The following is a 20,588-nucleotide window of genomic DNA, read 5'->3' as shown; positions in this document are numbered from 1 at the left end:
GAAATCTTTAAACAGATTACGATCAGGAGTTGGGCGATCCAGAGACAACCTGAAGAGATGGGGCTTCATAGCAGAAGATATGTCCTATGATTGTGGACAAGAACAAACCACAAGCCACATGCTCCAGTGCCTTTTGTGACCTACATCCTGCACGAAGATTGATCTCCTGCAAGCCACTACAAGTGCCTTGGAGGTTGCAAAGTACTGGGCACACGTAATATAAATACAATTTGTGTATATATATGTACATATTTATTGATGTGTTTGGCTACTGTAAATTTGTATGTTTCTGATTCGAGAATATATATATCACAAAAATGCACATGAACTTCTCCTTCTCCATGACAACACAAGGCCTCACAAAGGTCTGCACATCCGAGAGGAGCATACAAAATTTCACTAGACTACTCTTCATCACCACTCTACAGTCCAGATCTCTCACCTTCTGACTTCCATCTGTAAGGTCAAACCAAGGATGCACTTCGCGAGAAGCAGTACGTGGATAATGGAGAGGTTACTGATGCAGGAAAACATTGGCTCAGACATCGACCAGCAGAGTGGTAGAGTGGAGGCATACAGGCGCTCCCAGTAAGTTGGTGCAAAGCCGTCACATTGAATGGAGATTATGTTTAAAAACAAGGTTTTGTAGCCAAAAGAGAGGGGAATAATATGGTGTATTGGAATCCTAAATAAAACCAACCTGCTTCCAGAAAAGAGCTGTGTTGCATTACTTACTGAATGCCAATTATTCATATCTTTTTTAATTTTTTTTCCAGGCAAAAATTCATTTGGGGTTGTGAAGAATCTCATAGATAGGGTGAGCAGTGGTCTGCCACTGTTTGCAGGCAACACTGTAGTGTACAGTGGTGTTGAGAAACAGCTGAAATCTTTAAAATTGAACAAAGCTCCACGGCCTGATGGAATCTCCATTAGATTCTATACTGAATTTGCGGCTGAGTTAGCCCCTCTTCTACCAGTAGTGTATCAACAAAGCTGTACAAATGTTCAGTCAGACCTCGACAAGATTTCAAAGCAATGCACTGATTGCCAGTTTGCTGTAAGTATTAAAAAATATAAAACTGTGCATTTCACAAAATGAAGAAACATAGTATCTTATAACATCAATGAGTCACAGTGGGAATCAGCCAACTCATACTAATAGCTGGGCTCAGTTATGGGTAAAGCAGGTGGTGGACCAGTTTATGGGTGGAATAATGGAGAAGTGCAGTCAGTCTCCAAAGGAAATTGCTTACAAAACACTCATGTGACCCATTCTAGGATATTGCTCAAGTATGTGGGACCCAAGCCAAATAGTACTAACAGGGGATATTGAACATATACAGAGTAGGGTAGCACAAATACTCACAGTTTGTTTGGTTCGCAGGCAAGTGTCACAGGGATAATGAAGGATTTGCACTGGGAGACCCTTGAAGATAGGGAAGCTATCCTGAAGAAGTCTACTGACGAAGTTCCACAAACCGACTTTAAATGATGACTCTACGAATATACTACAATCCTCTACATATCACTCCCATAGGGATTGTTAGGACAAGATTAAATTAATTGCAGTACACACTGAGGGATTTAAGCAATAATTTTTCCCACACCCCGCACATGAATGGTGTTGTGTTGGCAGAAGAGCCAACACCATGTTACGAGAGGAGGCCGAAATGCACGCGTTTTAGCTCACACAGGCTGGCGTGAGGGGGAAGAACTATACTCACGTGAGGTCTGGAACATGACAAGGAATTAGAATTCTGAAAGTGGACGTAATTAGTTTGATACTTAACTTTAATCCATTAATGATGAACGTCGCTCTTGACGGTACATGAGTCACAATATTATCTGTTCAGAAGACATAGTAACTGAATATGGCGCCTTGATAGGTCGTAGCAAATAACGTAGCTGAAGGCTATGCTAAACTGTCGTCTCAGCAAATGAGAGCGTATGTAGACAGTGAACCATCGCTAGCAAAGTCGGCTGTACAACTGGGGCGAGTGCTATGGAGTCTCTCTAGACTAGACATGCCGTGTAGCGGCGCTCGGTCTGCAATCACTGATAGTGGCGACAAGCGGGTCCGACGTATACTAACCGACCGCGTCCGATTTAAAGGCTACCACCTAGCAAGTGTGGTGTCTGGCGGTGACACTACAAATGAAATGGGAAAAAGCCGTAATAACTGGTACAATGGGATATACCCTCTGGCATGCACTTCACAGATGTGGATGTCTTGTCACTGAGTGACTGTAAGAGGATACAGGACCTCTTGGACAGAACTTCTATTGGACTTATAATGGCAGCTTCCTCCAAATGTGGAAACATATAAGATAATGCAGATAAATAGGAAAAACAATCCTACTTTACTTGAATACACTATTAGCGGTATATTACTGGACACAGCAATGTCGATTAAAATCTAAACACAATGTTGCAGTGTGATAAAAATTAAATGAGCAAATAAGGTCAATTGTAGGGAAGGCGGACGGTTGACTTTGGTTTATCGAAGGATTCTAGGAAAGTGCTGCTCATTTATAAAGACAGACCAGTTGTGCGACCCATTCTTGATTACTGCTGGTGTGTTTGCAATCCCCATCAAGTGGGAATAAAGAAAGATGGGAAAGAAATTCAGAGATGTGCTGTCAGACTTGTTGCTGGGAGGTTCAATCAACATGCGAGTATTACAGACATCTGCAAGAGCCCAAATGGTAACACTTTGAGTGAAGAAGACATTCTTTTTGTGAAACAGTATTGGGAAAATTTAGAGAATCGTCATCTGCAGCTGACTGCAGAATGATTCTACTGCCACCAACATACATTTTGCTTAAGGACTGCGAATATGAGGTACGAGAAATTAGGGTTCATATAGAGGCATAGAGACAGTGGTTTTTCCGATCTCCATTTGTGAGTAGAACAGGAAAGAGAATGATGAGCAATGGTGTTAAGTACCCTCCACCATCCATCATATGGTGGCTTGTGGAGTATGTATGTACATATAGCAAGCAGTGGTTGGGAAGGGAGTGAGACAGGGTTGTAGCCTCTTCCCGATGTTATTCAATCTGTATATTGAGCAAGCAGTAAAGGAAACAAAAGAAAAATTCGGAGTAGGTATAAAAATCCATGGAGAAGAAATAAAAACTTTGAGGTTCGCCGATGACATTGTAGTTCTGTCAGAGACAGCAAAGGACTTGGAAGAGCAGTTGAACGGAATGGACAGTGTCTTGAAAGGAGGGTATAAGATGAACATCAACAAAAGCAAAATAAGGATAATGGAATGTAGTCAAATTAAGTCGGGTGATGCTGAAGGACTTAGATTAGGAAATGAGACACTTAAAGTAGTAAAGGAGTTTTGCTATGTGGGGAGCAAAATAACTGATGATGGTCGAAGTAGAGAGGATATAAAATGTAGACTAGCAATGGTAAGGAAAGAATTTCTGAAGAAGAGAACTTTGTTAACATCGAGTATAGATTTAAGTGTCAGGAAGTCGTTTCTGAAAGTATTTGTATGGAGTGTAGCCATGTATGGAAGTGAAATATGGATGACAAATAGTTTGGACAAGAAGAGAATAGAAGCTTTCGAAATGTGGTGCTACAGAAGAAAGCTGAAGATAAGGTGGGTAGATCACGTAACTAATGAGGAGGTATTGAATAGGATTGGGGAGAAGAGAAGTTTGTGGCACAACTTGACTAGAAGAAGGGATCGGTTGGTAGGACATGTTCTGAGGCATCAAGGGATCACCAATTTAGTATTGGAGAGCAGCGTGGAGGGTAAAAATCATAGAGGGAGACCAAGAGATGAATACACTAAGCAGATTCAGAAGGATGTAGGTTGCAGTAGGTACTGGGAGATGAAGAAGTTTGCACAGGATAGAGTAGCATGGAGGGCTGCATCAAACCAGTCTCAGGACTGAAGATCACAACAACAACAATAGCAGTGACAAACGTATTTAATAAATTCTCTACAGGTATTGTGGAAGATTTGGTAAATCACCATTTAAGCTAAAGCTCCAGCTACTAAATTATAAACAGTAACATGTTATAGGATGATGTTTATTAATCTTGTCTCTAGGGACAAGGCCATGAAAGCTATAAAAGAACTGATAAACCATTATCTAGGTGAAATTCATGATATTAAAGTGACAATTCTGAAGAAATGTATCTATATTGTAATAATACCATTAACATACTTGTGACTCCTCTCACTCCAATCGAATACTTTTCCTGAGTCATTGAAAACATCCAAAGTCATCTACATGTAGTAGATGGGGTTGGGGGGAGAAAGGGAGGGAGGTAAGACAGCATGAACAACTATAGGCCAATTATCATTTCATCAACAGTTTCAAAGGTTTTATAGGAAATTAAGAAAAAAACGATATTATTTACTGAGAAGAATAATAAATTGTCTGTACCTCAGCATGGATTCATACGGACAAAATCAGCAGAGATAGCCCATTGAGATGTTTTAACAGCATATTAAATCGAAAGGATAACAAAATATTAAGATTTCTTTTCTGGCAAACAAGGGCACAAAACCAAGGTCACTGTTTTCACACTGCAGAAAAGGGCCGCAAGAAAATAACAAAAAGTAGTACACAGGCTCAATGTAAAGAACTATTTAAGAATCTGGGTATCCTTACTGCATCAAGTGATCTACCACACATCTCAAGAAAATAACCAAAGGAGTAGGCAGACACAATATAAAGAACTATTTAAGAATCTGGGTATTCTTGCTGCATCAAGTGAGTTCACCTACCATACATCTACCAATCTGTTGTGCACAACGGACAAACTATACCTAATCATGGGACAAGAGCTAGTTTGGACTTAAATTTGTCATGGAAAAACAAACAAAAAAATTAAAAACAGCATTTTCTCTCAGGGCACAAAATTGTACCAGCTGGTTGTAATTGAAGTTCAGCTACTCAATGGACCAGTGTGGACTGTAATTATTGTATGGCAGTGAAACTTGGTAGGTACGCTGCATAGCAGAAGATCAATGAGCCACTGCTGAAATCAGCTAACTTATACAAAAACCAGGGAGTAACACTTTGTAATGATACGAAATGATCACATACACAGAGTCATAAGTAAAGCAGTTGGTGGCAGACTTCAGTTTACACATAGGATACTGAGGAATTGCAATCACTCTACAAAGGAGATTGTTTACAAATCACTCTTGTAACTAGTTCTAGAGTATTGCTCATGTGTGTGGGACCTGTACCAAATACGACTAAGATGGGATACTGAATGTATACAGAGATGGGCAGCACAAATGGTCACAGGTTTGTTTGATCCCAGGGAGAATGTCACTAAGATACTGAAGGAACTTAACTAGAAGACTCTAAAAGCTAGATGTAAACTATCGCAAGAAAGTCTATTTACAATGTTTCTAGAACCAGCTATAACTATGACTAGGAATATACTACAACCCTCCATGCATGCACTGACATATAGATAGTGAGGACAAGATTAGAATAATTACAGCACACATAGAGGCAATCAATTATTCTTCCTGCACTTCATATGTGAATGGAAAAGGGAGATACCCCAATAATAGGTACAATGGGACAAATCCTCTGCCATGCACTTCATGGGTGGTTCACAGAGTATAAATGTAGATGTAAATGTGGAACCAATTTACGCTGAAAAAAAAAAAAAAAAAAAAAAAAAAAAAAAAAAAAAAACTTCCAATTTTGGCCACCAGGTGCAAATCTAGTGCTGCACACTGTTTGTATGACTGTATGACAACCACACAGTCATTTGACAAGCCACAACCTGAGTGAACAGTATGGTCAAGCACTCCAGTTTAGTTGTAGTTACATTTTCCCAACACGGCTTCTCTTCCTCAGCTGCTTTGAAACCTTTTCAATCCCCAACACCAATGTAATTGACGTATCTTTGCTTCTTCAACTGTCCACATTCTTGGAACGTGGTCATGCCCACCTTGTTTTGTTTAAATGAATCAATAAACCAAAATAAGACAATAATATACATGTATTATATAAGATTGGAAAGGGGAAATTCTGTAGACTAAGATCAGTGCAAAAATAAATAAATAAATAAATAATTGAAAATTCCAAAATTTCAACTCGTATTGAGACCCTTAAGTATGGTCATGCACAGTAGCCCAAAAACAAAATTCCCCGGTGTTTGGCAGCATGAACTAAACACACTGAGCACATTAAAGGTAAATTAAGTCAAGAGCATGATGTGGTACATGTCCTAAAGTAATGTACCAACATGGCCACTGTTAACAGTGCTTGTTATATTGGTCTTTATCCTGAAAACTTGTCTGATAGAGCTCTCTGTACTACTGTAGCTTGTGCCAGCATCTCCACCTCTGCATAACTACTGCAGCCTACATCCATTTGAAAAGTGCTTACTGTAGTCAATCCTGTCTCCTTCAACAGTTTCTGACTCCCCTCGCCAAATTGATTCCTTGATTGATGCCTCAGGATTTGACCTCTATCAGCTGATCCTCGTTTTTGCCATGTTGTGCAACAACTCCTTTTTTCTCTCCAATTTCATTCAGTATCACCTCATTAATTATTTAATCAACCCATCTGATGATAAGGTCTTCTATAATACCATGTTTGAAAACTTTCCATGTTTCACTCCAGTACAAGGCTAAGGTCCACACAAATACCTTCAGGAAAGATTTCCTAATGCTTATATTTACATCTGATGTCAACAAATTCCTCTTTTTCAGAAATGCTTCGCGAGATAGAGCAATTTTCATATGCCATCTATTTTGGCTACTATCAGTAATTGTTTTACTTTTGTTGGTGTTTATATTATAGCCTTTTTTCAAGACCCAACCCATTCCACTCAACTACTCCCTGCTGTCTCTTACAGAATTACAGTGACATCGGCAAACCTCCAAGTTTTTACTTCTCCTCCCTGAAATTTAATTCACTCTCTGGTCAAGAGTGTTTACTATGTTTATATTCAATCACACTTACGCTAAAAGTTTGGGGAAACTCTCCAGCGGCACTCAGTATATTTAAAGTATAAAAAAGGCCCTTACGATAATCGGAGCGAAATAATGGATTGGAAATACAGAAGCGTCTGATTCCACCCGTCTTCTTTGACCCATGACGTCACAAATATGGCGGAAACGACCATACACTATGACTCCCATATGGTGCCCATGACTTCATTACATAAACATGACCACAAACACGAAAATACATTGAAAAAACCAACACACACACGTTCCACAAGGAACCTAATGAAACTAAAGGGACAAGCGTGGGAAATTGGGGGTTTTTGGGTGGGGACAAAGTAAATATAAACAAATTTAGATGCACACCACCATACCAAACCACACAAAACAACGAAAAAACCGACAACACAAAACTCCCCAAATTCCACTAAACACAATATCCTCTGGAATCTGACGCTTCCCTTGACCTATATCGCTCAACAGCAGCTCCCGATCCCACAAATTGGAATTGAACACTTCCCTTGACCTATATAGTTCAACAGAAACTACCGATACCAAATCATACAATCCAAAACTACAACCATGTCCACAATCATCACTACCTGAAAAAACACAACAAACCGACAAAATTGGAATCGAACACTTCCCTTGACCTATTATCCTTATGACATCTCCACATATAGCCGTCCCTGGTCCGAGACGCCGTAACTGTGGTAAGCCTCATTTCTTCACGACACAATGAACACTTCACAACTTCATCCAACAATCCAATTAGTTGAAGAAATTTTATTAGAGACAACGCACTGTCCCCCATCATCGTCGACAACCGAAAACTGTTGACCTTGCCAGTCATATCCATAGCTACCAAAGACATAAAAAAAAGCAATTTACCAAAATTCTACAATAACATCGACATAACAAAACCAAAATCGTTAACTCACTGAAAAATATTCCGCGGAAGGCACAGTCACTGCCGATACCACACACGTGCAATGCTACAACGCAAATGAACCCCATACGCCATGTAACACACCACCAGAGAGAACCACCGACTGCAACAATATGCCACCTATAAACACGTCACAGCCGTAATTTTTCCCGAGGGCATGCAGCTTTACTGTATGATTAAATGATGATGGCGTCCTCTTGGGTAAAATATTCCGGAGGTAAAATAGTCCCCCATTCGGATCTCCGGGCGGGGACTACTCAAGAGGATGTCGTTATCAGGAGAAAGAAAACTGGCGTTCTACGGATCGGAGCGTGGAATGTCAGATCCCTTAATCGGGCAGGTAGGTTAGAAAATTTAAAAAGGGAAATGGATAGGTTGAAGTTAGATATAGTGGGAATTAGTGAAGTTCGGTGGCAGGAGGAACAAGACTTTTGGCCAGGGGAATACAGGGTTATAAATACAAAATCAAATAGGGGTAATGCAGGAGTAGGTTAATAATGAATAAAAAAGTAGGAGTGCGGGTAAGCTACTACAGACAGCATAGTGAATGCATTATTGTGGCCAAGATAGATATGAAGCCCACCCCTACTACAGTAGTAGAAGTTTATATGCCAACTAGCTCTGCAGATGTTGAAGAAATTGATGAAATGTATGATGAGATAAAAGAAATTATTCAGATAGTGAAGGGAGACCAAAATTTAATAGTCAAGGGTGACTGGAACTCGATGGTAGGAAAAGGAAGGGAAGGAAACGTAGTAGGTGAATGTGGATTGGGAGTAAGGAATGAAAGAGGAAGCCGTCTGGTAGAATTTTGCACAAAGCATAAATTAATCATAGCTAACACTTGGTTCAAGAATCATGGAAGAAGGATGTATACATGGAAGAACCCTGGAGATACTAAAAGGTATCAGATAGATTATTTAATGGTAAGACAGAGATTTAGGAACCAGGTTTTAAATTCTAAGGCATTTCCAGGGGCAGATGTGGACTCTGACCACAATCTATTGGTTATGAACTGCAGATTAAAACTGAAGAAACTGCAAAAAGGTGGGAATTTAAGGAGATGGGACCTGGATAAACTGAAGGAACCAGAGGTTGTACAGAGTTTCAGGGAAAGTATAAGGGAACAATTGACAGGAATGGGGGAAAGAAATACAGTAGAAGAAGAATGGGTAGCTTTGAGGGATGAAGTAGTGAAGGCAGCAGAGGATCAAGTAGGTAAAAAGACGAGGGCTAGTAGAAATCCTTGGGTAACAGAAGAAATATTGAATTTAATTGATGAAAGGAGAAAATATAAAAATGCAGTAAATGAAGCAGGCAAAAAGGAAAACAAACGTCTCAAAAATGAGATCGACAGGAAGTGCAAAATGGCTAAGCAGGGATGGCTAGAGGACAAATGTAAGGATGTAGAGGTCTATCTCACTAGGGGTAAGATAGATGCTGCCTACAGGAAAATTAAAGAGACCTTTGGAGATAAGAGAACGACTTGTATGAATATCAAGAGCTCAGATGGAAACCCAGTTCTAAGCAAAGAAGGGAAAGCAGAAAGGTGGAAGGAGTATATAGAGGGTTTATACAAGGGCGATGTACTTGAGGACAATATTATGGAAATGGAAGAGGATGTAGATGAAGATGAAATGGGAGATATGATACTGCGTGAAGAGTTTGAGAGAGCACTGAAACACCTGAGTTGAAACAAGGCCCCCGGAGTAGACAACATTCCATTGGAACTACTGACGGCCTTGGGAGAGCCAGTCCTGACAAAACTCTACCATCTGGTGAGCAAGATGTATGAAACAGGCGAAATACCCTCAGACTTCAAGAAGAATATAATAATTCCAATCCCAAAGAAAGCAGGTGTTGACAGATGTGAAAATTACCAAACTATCAGTTTAATAAGCCACGGCTGCAAAATACTAACACAGATTCTTTACAGACGAATGGAAAAACTAGTAGAAGCCAACCTCGGGGAAGATCAGTTTGGATTCCGTAGAAACACTGGAACACGTGAGGCAATACTGACCTTACGACTTATCTTAGAAGAAAGATTAAGAAAAGGCAAACCTACGTTTCTAGCATTTGTAGACTTAGAGAAAGCTTTTGACAATGTTGACTGGAATACTCTCTTTCAAATTCTAAAGGTGGCAGGGGTAAAATACAGGGAGCAAAAGGCTATTTACAATTTGTACAGAAACCAGATGGCAGTTATAAGAGTCGAGGGACATGAAAGGGAAGCAGTGGTTGGGAAGGGAGTAAGACAGGGTTGTAGCCTCTCCCCGATGTTGTTCAATCTGTATATTGAGCAAGCAGTAAAGGAAACAAAAGAAAAATTCGGAGTAGGTATTAAAATCCATGGAGAAGAAATAAAAACTTTGAGGTTCGCCGATGACATTGTAATTCTGTCAGAGACAGCAAAGGACTTGGAAGAGCAGTTGAACGGAATGGACAGTGTCTTGAAAGGAGGATATAAGATGAACATTAACAAAAGCAAAACAAGGATAATGGAATGTAGTCTAATTAAGTCGGGTGATGCTGAGGGAATTAGATTAGGAAATGAGGCACTTAAAGTAGTAAAGGAGTTTTGCTATTTGGGGAGCAAAATAACTGATGATGGTCGAAGTAGAGAGGATATAAAATGCAGGCTGGCAATGGCAAGGAAATCGTTTCTGAAGAAGAGAAATTTGTTAACATCCAGTATTGATTTAAGTATGAGGAAGTCGTTTCTGAACGTATTCGTATGGAGTGTAGCCATGTATGGAAGTGAAACATGGATGGTAAATAGTTTGGACAAGAAGAGAATAGTAGCTTTCAAAATGTGGTGCTACAGAAGAATGCTTAAGATTAGATGGGTAGATCACATAACTAATGAGGAAGTACTGAATAGGATTGGGGAGAAGAGAGGTTTGTGGCACAACTTGACTTGAAGAAGGGATCGGTTGGTAGGACATGTTCTGAGGCATCAAGGGATCACCAATTTAGTATTGGAGGGCAGCGTGGAGGGTAAAAATCGTAGAGGGAGACCAAGAGATGAATACACTAAGCAGATTCAGAAGGATGTAGGTTGCAGTAGCTACTGAGAGACGAAAAAGCTTGCACATATTAGAGTAGCATGGAGAGCTGCATCAAACCAGTCTCAGGACTGAAGACCACAACAACAACAACAAACACGTCACACACGGAAACTAAACCGAAAACATCACCTAACACACAACACAGATACACACCACCAGAGAGCACCACCGATCACATCAAAACGAGACCTACAAACACGCCAGTCTCAGAAACTAAATTCCCGCTGTCGTGACGTCACACACCACAACAGCCTTACGTCGCGGGTCAAAGCCGAAGGGTGGGATCGGACACTTGAGTCAACCCAATGGATTCATAACCTGCTGTATCAGCAGTTAAATACTTCCACTACCATGCATTTAAATGAAACTATTTTGTTTTTCAAAAAAAAAAATGTAGCAGACAGCCACAGAAATCTGCAGAGGAACGACAACGCAAGACTCAACAAAAAAACTTTCGTACACATATCATAATGTGTCAGAAAGTTCCATTCCACATAGGACTACAGTACACTTACGGTGCATCAGGCTCTTCTGTTGCATGCTGATGTTGGAAATTTGTTTCCGTTGGTTATCAGCAATTGGGAGAGAGCACACATCAGCTAAGAAGACCCACTAGATCTAATGTTTTCTTCTGGCAGAATATGCAAATTGATTTGTTTTTGTTGTGGAGAGGAGGAAGGAAACTAGATTAGCTGACAGACCAGGGCCTATGTTAAGCTGGACTGTAACAATTTCATTGTGGCTTGGAAGAAAACTACTTATACTGACAGACTAATCTGCCGTGAAGCCAAATGCTGCTGTTATTGATTCATGTGTAGTACAGTCCGATATATGCATAGGGCTACATCATTACAACAACTTACCTGTACTGCTGATTTCTGATTTTGCCAAAAAATTTGACATGTGATAAAATTCTAACATAACAGAACAAAATATCAGCTAATTTTATTCATGAAACATAGAAAACCACAAATGAACATTGGTACTGGATCCTCCAATCCCCCCACCCTGATATCTTGGCTGTTGTGACAGACTATCCTGTAGCGCAGCCCGAGGTCGAGATTAGCTTGAGAAGTGACAATTTGGTTGAGAGTTGGTGGGCCAAAGAATGTGAAAGCCAAATAAAGGCTGTGATAAACAATCAACTGGTAGCACATCCTAATGTTTATGTCCACTCCATATTGAAATATGCAAGTGGGACCAATATGTACCTTTTATCCTGATTTGCTACCGGTAACCAACACATGATCGTTCATGTTTGCTTCCCATCATTCATCATGTTTTGCCAGCTTCCAATGACATTGCCACATTCCAGTGAAAAATGGGCCTCAGGCTTTGCTACAGGTCAGTCTGCAAGCACCTTTAGATTTTCCTATTCACATTAGTTAGCATCCAATTGGTTGCAACTGACAGAAACAAACAGCCAACAGCTGGACGTAGCGGATGAGCACGGTACACTGTAGCTGCACTTCTGCTCCACATCAATTCAAACTTTTTCATACACTCCCTGGGAAAATAAAAGCTATTGCCCCCATGTAGTCCTTAAACATCTTTACAGTTTTATCTACATTGTTGTTGTTTTTATTCAGTGAGTGAATACATGGACATTTGTCTATAAGTGGCATGTCACACATTTATTTGCTTATTACATGTTCCAACTATCTAAGTTTATATCATACATTTAAATTATTTATATGCATCATAATCTGTGAATGTACTATCATGTGTTGTTTACATCTTTGTATGTGAAGGCAGCTATTGTGGGCTTCGGTAATTTTTATATTTCATGGCCACTGATAATTTTAGCACAAAATACGTTCAGAAGTTTTGATGTTTATCTTCATTTATTTGCTGTTCAAGCTAAAAGATCCTATTTGCTACACATACCAAAATTTTCTATTGTTACAAGTGCCTTATAGTCATGCAAAAAATAAATAAACCACATGTACATTAAATATTTTGTGTGGTGAGTCCAGCATTTTAACTCGGTACAATCGAAAAGAAAACACCAATATCTGATAGAATTACCTATTATTTTTACTTTATTGTATTAACCGGCACGGGGCACATATATTCAACGACATACAAAATCTTCCCGGACAAGCACAGGAAACACCAATCAGACCCTTCAACGTCGCGTTTGTTGACGAAAATAGCTAGAGGTCTGCTTTTCGAAATTTAATCGTACATCTGTAAAATTAAATTAAGTTTAGACATTAACCGTTATCAACATGAACTTCAATATTCAAATGGGGTAAGGGCACGGGAGTTTCTGCAACAACTTAAATAATTCAAATACAATCGTCTTTAAATTCCTATGAGTCAAGTATTATAACACATATTAAGTCATTTTTCCCAAAACTATTCAGAGTAAAAAAATGCCTACATTTTTTAATCTACACCCTCATTTTCTGGAGAATTTACGTGTCATAAACTGCCGGGATCTGTTTTCACGTGTTAGAAACGTAGAATGGAAATTTCAAAACTGCTCAGTCATTATTAACATTGTTCGCCTATCTTCTCGATCCAGTATTTCACCGGCAACGCGGAGCAAAGAAGGGGCTACGCTATTATAGGGGCGGATTACTGTTAATGATTCACTGCATAAAATGCGAAGACCTGCTCAGTAATTTCAAATAAAGCATGCACAGAAAGTACGTTGTTACCTGCGATGAACTCGTAATTGTACTGTCTGTCGGATATTCGTACATGATAGTAACACAACCAATTTTGCCGAAATTGTAATTTGCACACTGCAAACAATTCAGCCGCTATCCGCCATATTTAAACTTCCGAGTATAACTCGTAACGAAATAGCTCAGCTAATACGATTCTTTTAATTTCGAAAATCGCGCGATGTCAATGGAAACACGAGCGTCATTTTTGAGCATGATTTAATATACCGCGCCATAGCTGTACTTGAAACAGTAGTAACATGATGAATGCTTGATCGACCATTAACCGGCATTAATGCAGTACGCCTTAATGATCGATAGCTCATCCATGTCTGCACACGAAATTAACAATTTCATACACACACCTATAACGAACATTTTCGTGAGGTTTCTAAACATATACAAGCAAGGCGCCAAACAGGCAGTGGAATCGTATACGAAAGTTCCGCTTGATATATTTGACATATCAGCGATTATTATCTCATCTGTTCGCGTAATTCAACGCGCGCATGCGCGGATAGTAACTGATGACATTGCCTGATTGTACATCAGAAGTAAATGTAACCCACACAGTGTGCGGTATCGAAATAAGACCTAAATAGCGTTCACTCTCAAATTCCTGAACAGTTTATGGTCCTGCGTTTTCTTTTGGCGTGTAACTCAATTCTCAGTAACTGGGTAACCACTGACACTCCATTCAAGTCAACTAGGGTGCAATAAGATTGCAATGTATTGTGAATGTCACTGAAATTCTGCTCTGGAAAATTATAGTAATAGTTAGAAATTTACTATGGCCTACCACAGGTGATTTTTTGTTTATACAAACTAGAAACGACATGGAAGAAAGAGCATTTTAGATATAAAATATTTTTTAAAGATAATAAATTAGCTATCAATCATGATAAAACTGTAAATGTAGAATTTATTTTCTGTAATTATGGCACTGGACATAAGTATGAAAAAGAACTTGCTGGATCTGCATTTTGACACTAAAAATAATGAGTCACACACAGAGATTATGTTCTAAGTTACCACAAGTCATATATTTCTTACGCAAGGACACCTATACCAAGGGGCATAGGGGGGAGAGGGGGGGGGGGAGTGCACTGCGAGCACTTGTCCCGTCCCCCCTCCCTCTCAGAGAAAGGAAAAAAATATAGTGTAGTAGGTGTTTTTCTTAGACGAAAATAATTGAAAGGTTGGGGTGGCTCTGGTTTTTAACAGGGTCGAACCAGGAACTTTTTATGACTATTTTCAAGTTGTCAGTCATCTTTTAAAATATTAAAAATACTAAATATCTCCAAGTCTTACTCCAGCCCCTACAAACTACTGTATTGGTGCCCTTGTTCTCATGAGAAAGAGGGGTGGTTGCACTGTTGTGGTCTTCAATCCAAAGACCACTTTGATGCAGCTGTTTTATGCTGCTCTATCCTGAGAAAGCCCCTTTATCTCCAAATAACTACTGCAGCTAACATCTATTTGAAATTGCTTACTGCATTCACTTCTTGATCTCCCCCCTACAATTATCCACCATCTTCCACCCACTTCCCTTCAATACTAAACGAATGATTCCTTCATGTTTCCGAATATATCCTATCAACCAATCCCTTCTTTTAGTAAAGTTATCCCATAAATTTCTCTACTCACCTATTCTATTCAGTACTTCCTCAGTAATTACATGATCTATCCATCTATATTCGGCATTCTTCTGTAGCATCACATTTCAAAAGCTTCTTACATCTATCTTTCAAGGCATCATCCACTCTGTTCAACTGCTTTTCTAACTCTTTTGCTGTCTCTGATGGAATAACAATGTTGTCAGCAAACCTCAAAGTTTTTATTTCTTCTATTTGAACTTTAAGTCCTTTTCCAATTTCTTTTTCTTTTATTTCCTTTACTGCTTGCTCAAAGTATAGATTGAGGAACAACTGGAATAGACTGCAACCTGTCTCACTCCCTTCTCAGCCACTGCTTCCTTTCCTTTTTATATTTTCTCCTTCCATCACTTAAATTCAGTATCTCCTGTGATGTCCAAGGATTTCTGCTAACTCTTTTCTTTTTACCTATTTGATCCCCTGCTACCTTCACTATTTCGTCTCTCAAAGCTACCCATCCATGTTCTGCTGTATTCTTTTCCATAATAATAATAATAATAATAATATTTATTCAACATCGAATAATCAAATATAATCCCTAGATATAATACAGTTTCAGGACATCATACAGATTATTCTTCTGAATACGTTGCTTAATGTTCCCTCCAAAACTCTCAACAGCCTCTGGTTCTTTCAGATCATTCAGTTTCCATCTCCTTAATTTCCTATCTTTCTTTTTGTAGCTTCTACAGTTTTAATCTGTAGTTCACAACGAATATATTATGATCAGAGTCCACATATGCCTCTGGAAATGTCTTACAGTTTACAATCTGGTTCAGAAATCTCTCTCTTGCCCTTAAATAATCAATCTGAGACCTTTCAGTGTCTCCAGGACTCGTCCACATATACGACCTTCTTTCATAATTCTTAAACCAAGTGTTAGTGGTGATTAAATTATGCTCTATGCAAAATTCTATGAAGTGGCTTCCTCTTTTATTCCTTTCTCCCAGTCCATTTTCACCTACTACTTTTACTCCACTTCTTACTACCAAATTCCAATTCCACATCACAATTAAATTTTCCTCTCCCTTAACTGTCTGAATAATTTCTTTTATCTCAGCATACATTCTTTCAATTTATTCATCATCTGTGTAGCTAGTTGGCATACAAACATGTGCTACTCTGGTGGATGTTGGCTTTATATCGACTATGTTAATATGTCCACTACACTGTTCATTGTAGCTCACTTGCATTCCCATTTGCTTATTCATTATTAGACCTTCTTCTGCATTATCCCTATGTGTTTTTCTATTTATAACCCTGTATTTGCCTTACCAGAAGTCCTGTACTTCCTGCCATTGAACTTCACTAATTCCCACTATATGTAACCTCGACCAAACCATTTGCCTTTTTAGATTCTCTAACCTGCCAGTCAGATCAAGGGATCTAACATCCCACGATCCAATCTATAGATTTTGTTTGTACTGATGACATCTCCCCGAGTAGTCCCTGCCCAGACATTCAAATGGGAGACTATTTTACCTCCGGAATATTTTCCCCAAGAGGATGCCATCATCATTTAACAATGCAGTAGAGTTGCATGCCCTTGGAAAAAAATTGTGGCTATAGTTTCCCCTTGCTTTACAACCATTCACAGTACCAGCACAGCAAGGCTGTTTTGGTTAGTGTCACAAGGCCAGGTCAGTCTATCATTCAGACTGTTGCCCCTGCAGCTACTGAAAAGCCTGCTGCCTGTCTTCAGGACCCACATGCATGTCTGGCCTCTCAACTGATATGCCTCTGTTGAAGTTGCCACTATAGTACAGCTACCTGTATCATTGAGACTCCCTAGCCACCCTACCTTGGCAAAGTCTGTGGTTCATGGTGAGGGGTGTGCCTACATAAGCAAGAAAAAGTGTTAAATCTCAGGCCCTCCAGGTTAACAAAACATTGAATACTGTGCCACAATAATGGGTCAGGAAATACTCAAGCTTGTAGTACAGACAGTTTATGGACCATTAGCAGGAAGTATCTTCAGCTTCCTAAAGCAGTGAGAAACAGCTTTAATAAGGCTATGTACACTTAACAGCAGAATTATTGTTTTTAGGGGATTCCAAAAACATTGAACATGTGAAAACCAACTCACACATTTCTCAAGTGACATACTGAAAGCTTTGGATCAAGACAGTCAGTTAGATGCAGTATTTTTTTATTTCCAAAAAGCATTTGACTCAGTACCACACTTACACTTATTGTCAAAAGTACGATCATATAGGTTATCAAGTGAAATTTGTGACTGAATTGAGAACATTTTGGTAAGAAGGATGCAGTATGTTATCTTGGATGGAGGTCATTGTCAGATGTAGGCATAACTTCAGATATGCCCCAGGGAAGTATGTTGGAGTTCCTGCTGTTCATGTTGTATATTAATGATCTTGCAGACAATATTAATAGTTACGTCAGACTTATTGCAGATGATGCTATGATCTATAATGAAGTACTCTCTGAAAGAAGCTGAATACATATTCAGTAAGATCTTGATAAGATTTCAAAGTGGTACAAAGATTGGCAACTTGCTTTAATCTCAAAAATGTAAAATCATCAGAAAAATAGAAAACATCCTATGAGTATACCTGGATGTGACACTTTGTAAGGATATAAAATGGAATGATCATTTAGGTTCAGTTGTCGACTGGGGAAGTGCAATCAGTCTACAAAGGAAATTGCTTACAAATCATTCATCTGACCAGTTTAGAGTATTGCTCAAGTGTGTAGGACCCATGCTGAATAGGATTAAGACGGGTTATTGAATGTATACAGAGAAGGGCAGCACAAATGGTCACAGGTTTATTTGATCCACGGGAGAGTATCACAGAGATACTGAAGGAACTGAACTGGCAGACTCTTGAAGATAGATGTGAACTATCCTGAGAAAGTCTATTAACAAAATTTCAAGAACCAACTTTAAATGATGACTCTAAAAATTTACTACAAACCCCTACATATTGCTCACATAGGGACTGTCAGATTCAGATTCTTTATTAGTCATTCAGCATTATTACATGCAATAGATTTTGTCAGTTCACTTAACCTATTAATTTTACAAAATAAATTTTTACATATTTAAGTTGATATTTGGCATTTCTAAAAATTCTTCTAATGAATAGAATGGCTTAGTTAACAAGAAGTTATGCGCATTTTCTTTAAATAATTTGTCAGGCTTGATTGATGCATTCTTAGACAGTTTCTTATATATTTTAATTGCCACATACTTATGACTATTGTTAGTTTTAGCTAATCTATTTTGTGGCCTTTGATTTGTTACACTTAAATTAGGTAGTTCAGCAAGTATGTTGTTAACACTGTCAAGAATATATGAATTAATAACTGTTAAAGTTCTGTATTTAATGAACAATGGTTTACAATGTGTTCTATTATCTACCTTAGCCATTACTCTGGTTGCTTTCTTCTGGATCACCATAATTTCATCTATTTTTCTGGTGTTTCCCAGAGTATTAACCCATACCTTAAAACAGATTGAAAAAAGGCAAAGTACACTGTCCTTACGTACTCAAATGTCACACGATACATCAGTCTCTTCAACAAATATATAACTCTTGACAACCTAACCACTATGTGATCAACATGAGAGTTCCATGTTAGACTGTTGTCAAGTATTTGTCAAGTATGATACCTAAAAACTTTGCCTTTTGATTTTCTATTTTTGTAGTAGACTGGACCAATTCCGCATTTAATAGTAGAACATTTGCACTAAACCATGATGTTGCATTTTCTTTTGCCAATCTCATATCACTTACAAGATTACCATCAAATACATAGTTTACAGATAGAAAAGTTGTATCACCTGCATACATATACATCTTTACATCTATATTTCCTGGTAAGTCATTTATGTGTACAAGGAAGAGAAGCGGTTCCAATTTAGACCCCTGTGGCACTCCATGTTGAACCTCGAGTGTGTTTGACTGATGATTTCCTGAACTCACCACCTGTTTCCTTTTATTGAGGTATGATTTGATGAGTTTTAAACTTTCATCACATATTCAATTGTACTTAAATTTAGAGAGCAAAAGTGAGTAGTCAACACAGTCAAAGGTACAATACAAAGGCTTTGCTCGGATCTCATAAGGTTACCTGTGTGTGAGCACCGTCCTCGAATGCTGCTAAAATGTCTCTGACTAAGAGCTCTATGGCATGTATAGCTGACCTTCCTTTTCTGTAACCTAACTGTGATGCACATAACATATCATTTAGTTCTAGGCACTCATACATCTGCTCATATACGAGGGCGGTTCAGAAAGTAACCTCCGATTGGTCACAGTGCGGGTTGTGGGGGGAGTAGCGACGCCATCTGTGCGTTCACGCACTCAACAGGTCATTCGGCATCAAGCCGTGGTCGAGTGAACGTCGTACCTGCGCTAGTTTAGTTTTTGTGGCAGTTTGAAATGTGTGCTGCAATAGAAAACCCCGCCAAATGTGAAGTGCGTGCTCTCATAAGGTTTTTTACAGCCAAAGGATATTCTGCAGCAGCTATTCATCGTGAGCTTTGTGCCGTGTACGGACCAAGAGTTATGAGTGAAGGAGTTGTCCGTGAATGGGTACGTTTATTTAAAAGTGGACGAGAAAACGTTCATGATGAAGAGAGGAGTGGTAGACCATCATTGGTGACTGACGAACTCGTTCAGACAGTTGATGCAAAAGTTCGTGAAAATCGACGTTTCTCAATGTCAGAGTTGTCTACTGGTTTTCCACAGATTTCTAAGACTCTCTTGTACGAGATAGTGACAGCAAGATTGGGTTACCGTAAGTTCTGTGCACGATGGGTGCCCAAAATTCTTACCGACCACCACAAAACTCAAAGAATGGCCTCTGCATTAGACTTTCTGTCACGTTATGAGGACGAAGGAGAACCATTGTTAAACAGAATCGTGACCGGTGACGAAACCTGGATTAAGTACGTGAACCCTGAGACAAAAGAACAATCAAAGATGTGGGCACATTCAAATTCGCCTACCAAACCAAGAAAAGCCTCGCAAGATTTTTCTGCCAGAAAACTGATGGCAACGGTGTTTTGGGATGCCAAAGGGGTGTTGTTGGTTGAATTCATGGAATGTGGTACGACCATTAATCAAGACGTGTACTGTGAAACAATAAAAAAGTTACGACGGGCTATACAGAACAAACGCCGTGGTATGCCGACTTCCGGTATCGTTTTTTTGCACGATAACGCCCGTCCTCACTGTGCTCGCAGAACAACGGCCCTTCTTGAGTCCTTCAAGTGGGACGTTATCAACCATCCACCTTACAGCCCAGGCCTGGCGCCAAGTGATTATC

The 20,588-nt window shown here is 39.2% G+C and overlaps 1 protein-coding gene across 1 annotated transcript in view; it reads right to left on the bottom strand.

Moving 5' to 3' along the window:
* LOC124553360 (zinc finger protein 664-like) overlaps positions 1-14,055 on the bottom strand; it is a 176,056-nt gene extending 162,001 nt beyond the window's left edge. The window contains exon 1 of the mRNA XM_047127233.1: positions 13,630-14,055. Within this exon, the coding sequence (XP_046983189.1) occupies positions 13,630-13,674 (45 nt within the window). The 5' untranslated portion in view covers positions 13,675-14,055. The remainder of the gene's footprint in view (positions 1-13,629) is intronic.
* Between the last annotated feature and the right edge of the window lie 6,533 nt (positions 14,056-20,588).

The sequence above is a fragment of the Schistocerca americana genome, chromosome 11, assembly GCF_021461395.2.
Source record: "Schistocerca americana isolate TAMUIC-IGC-003095 chromosome 11, iqSchAmer2.1, whole genome shotgun sequence".
Taxonomy (NCBI): Eukaryota; Metazoa; Arthropoda; class Insecta; order Orthoptera; family Acrididae; genus Schistocerca; species Schistocerca americana.
Note: the sequence above shows the minus strand (reverse complement) of the source record. Positions and strands in the feature narration are given on the sequence as shown.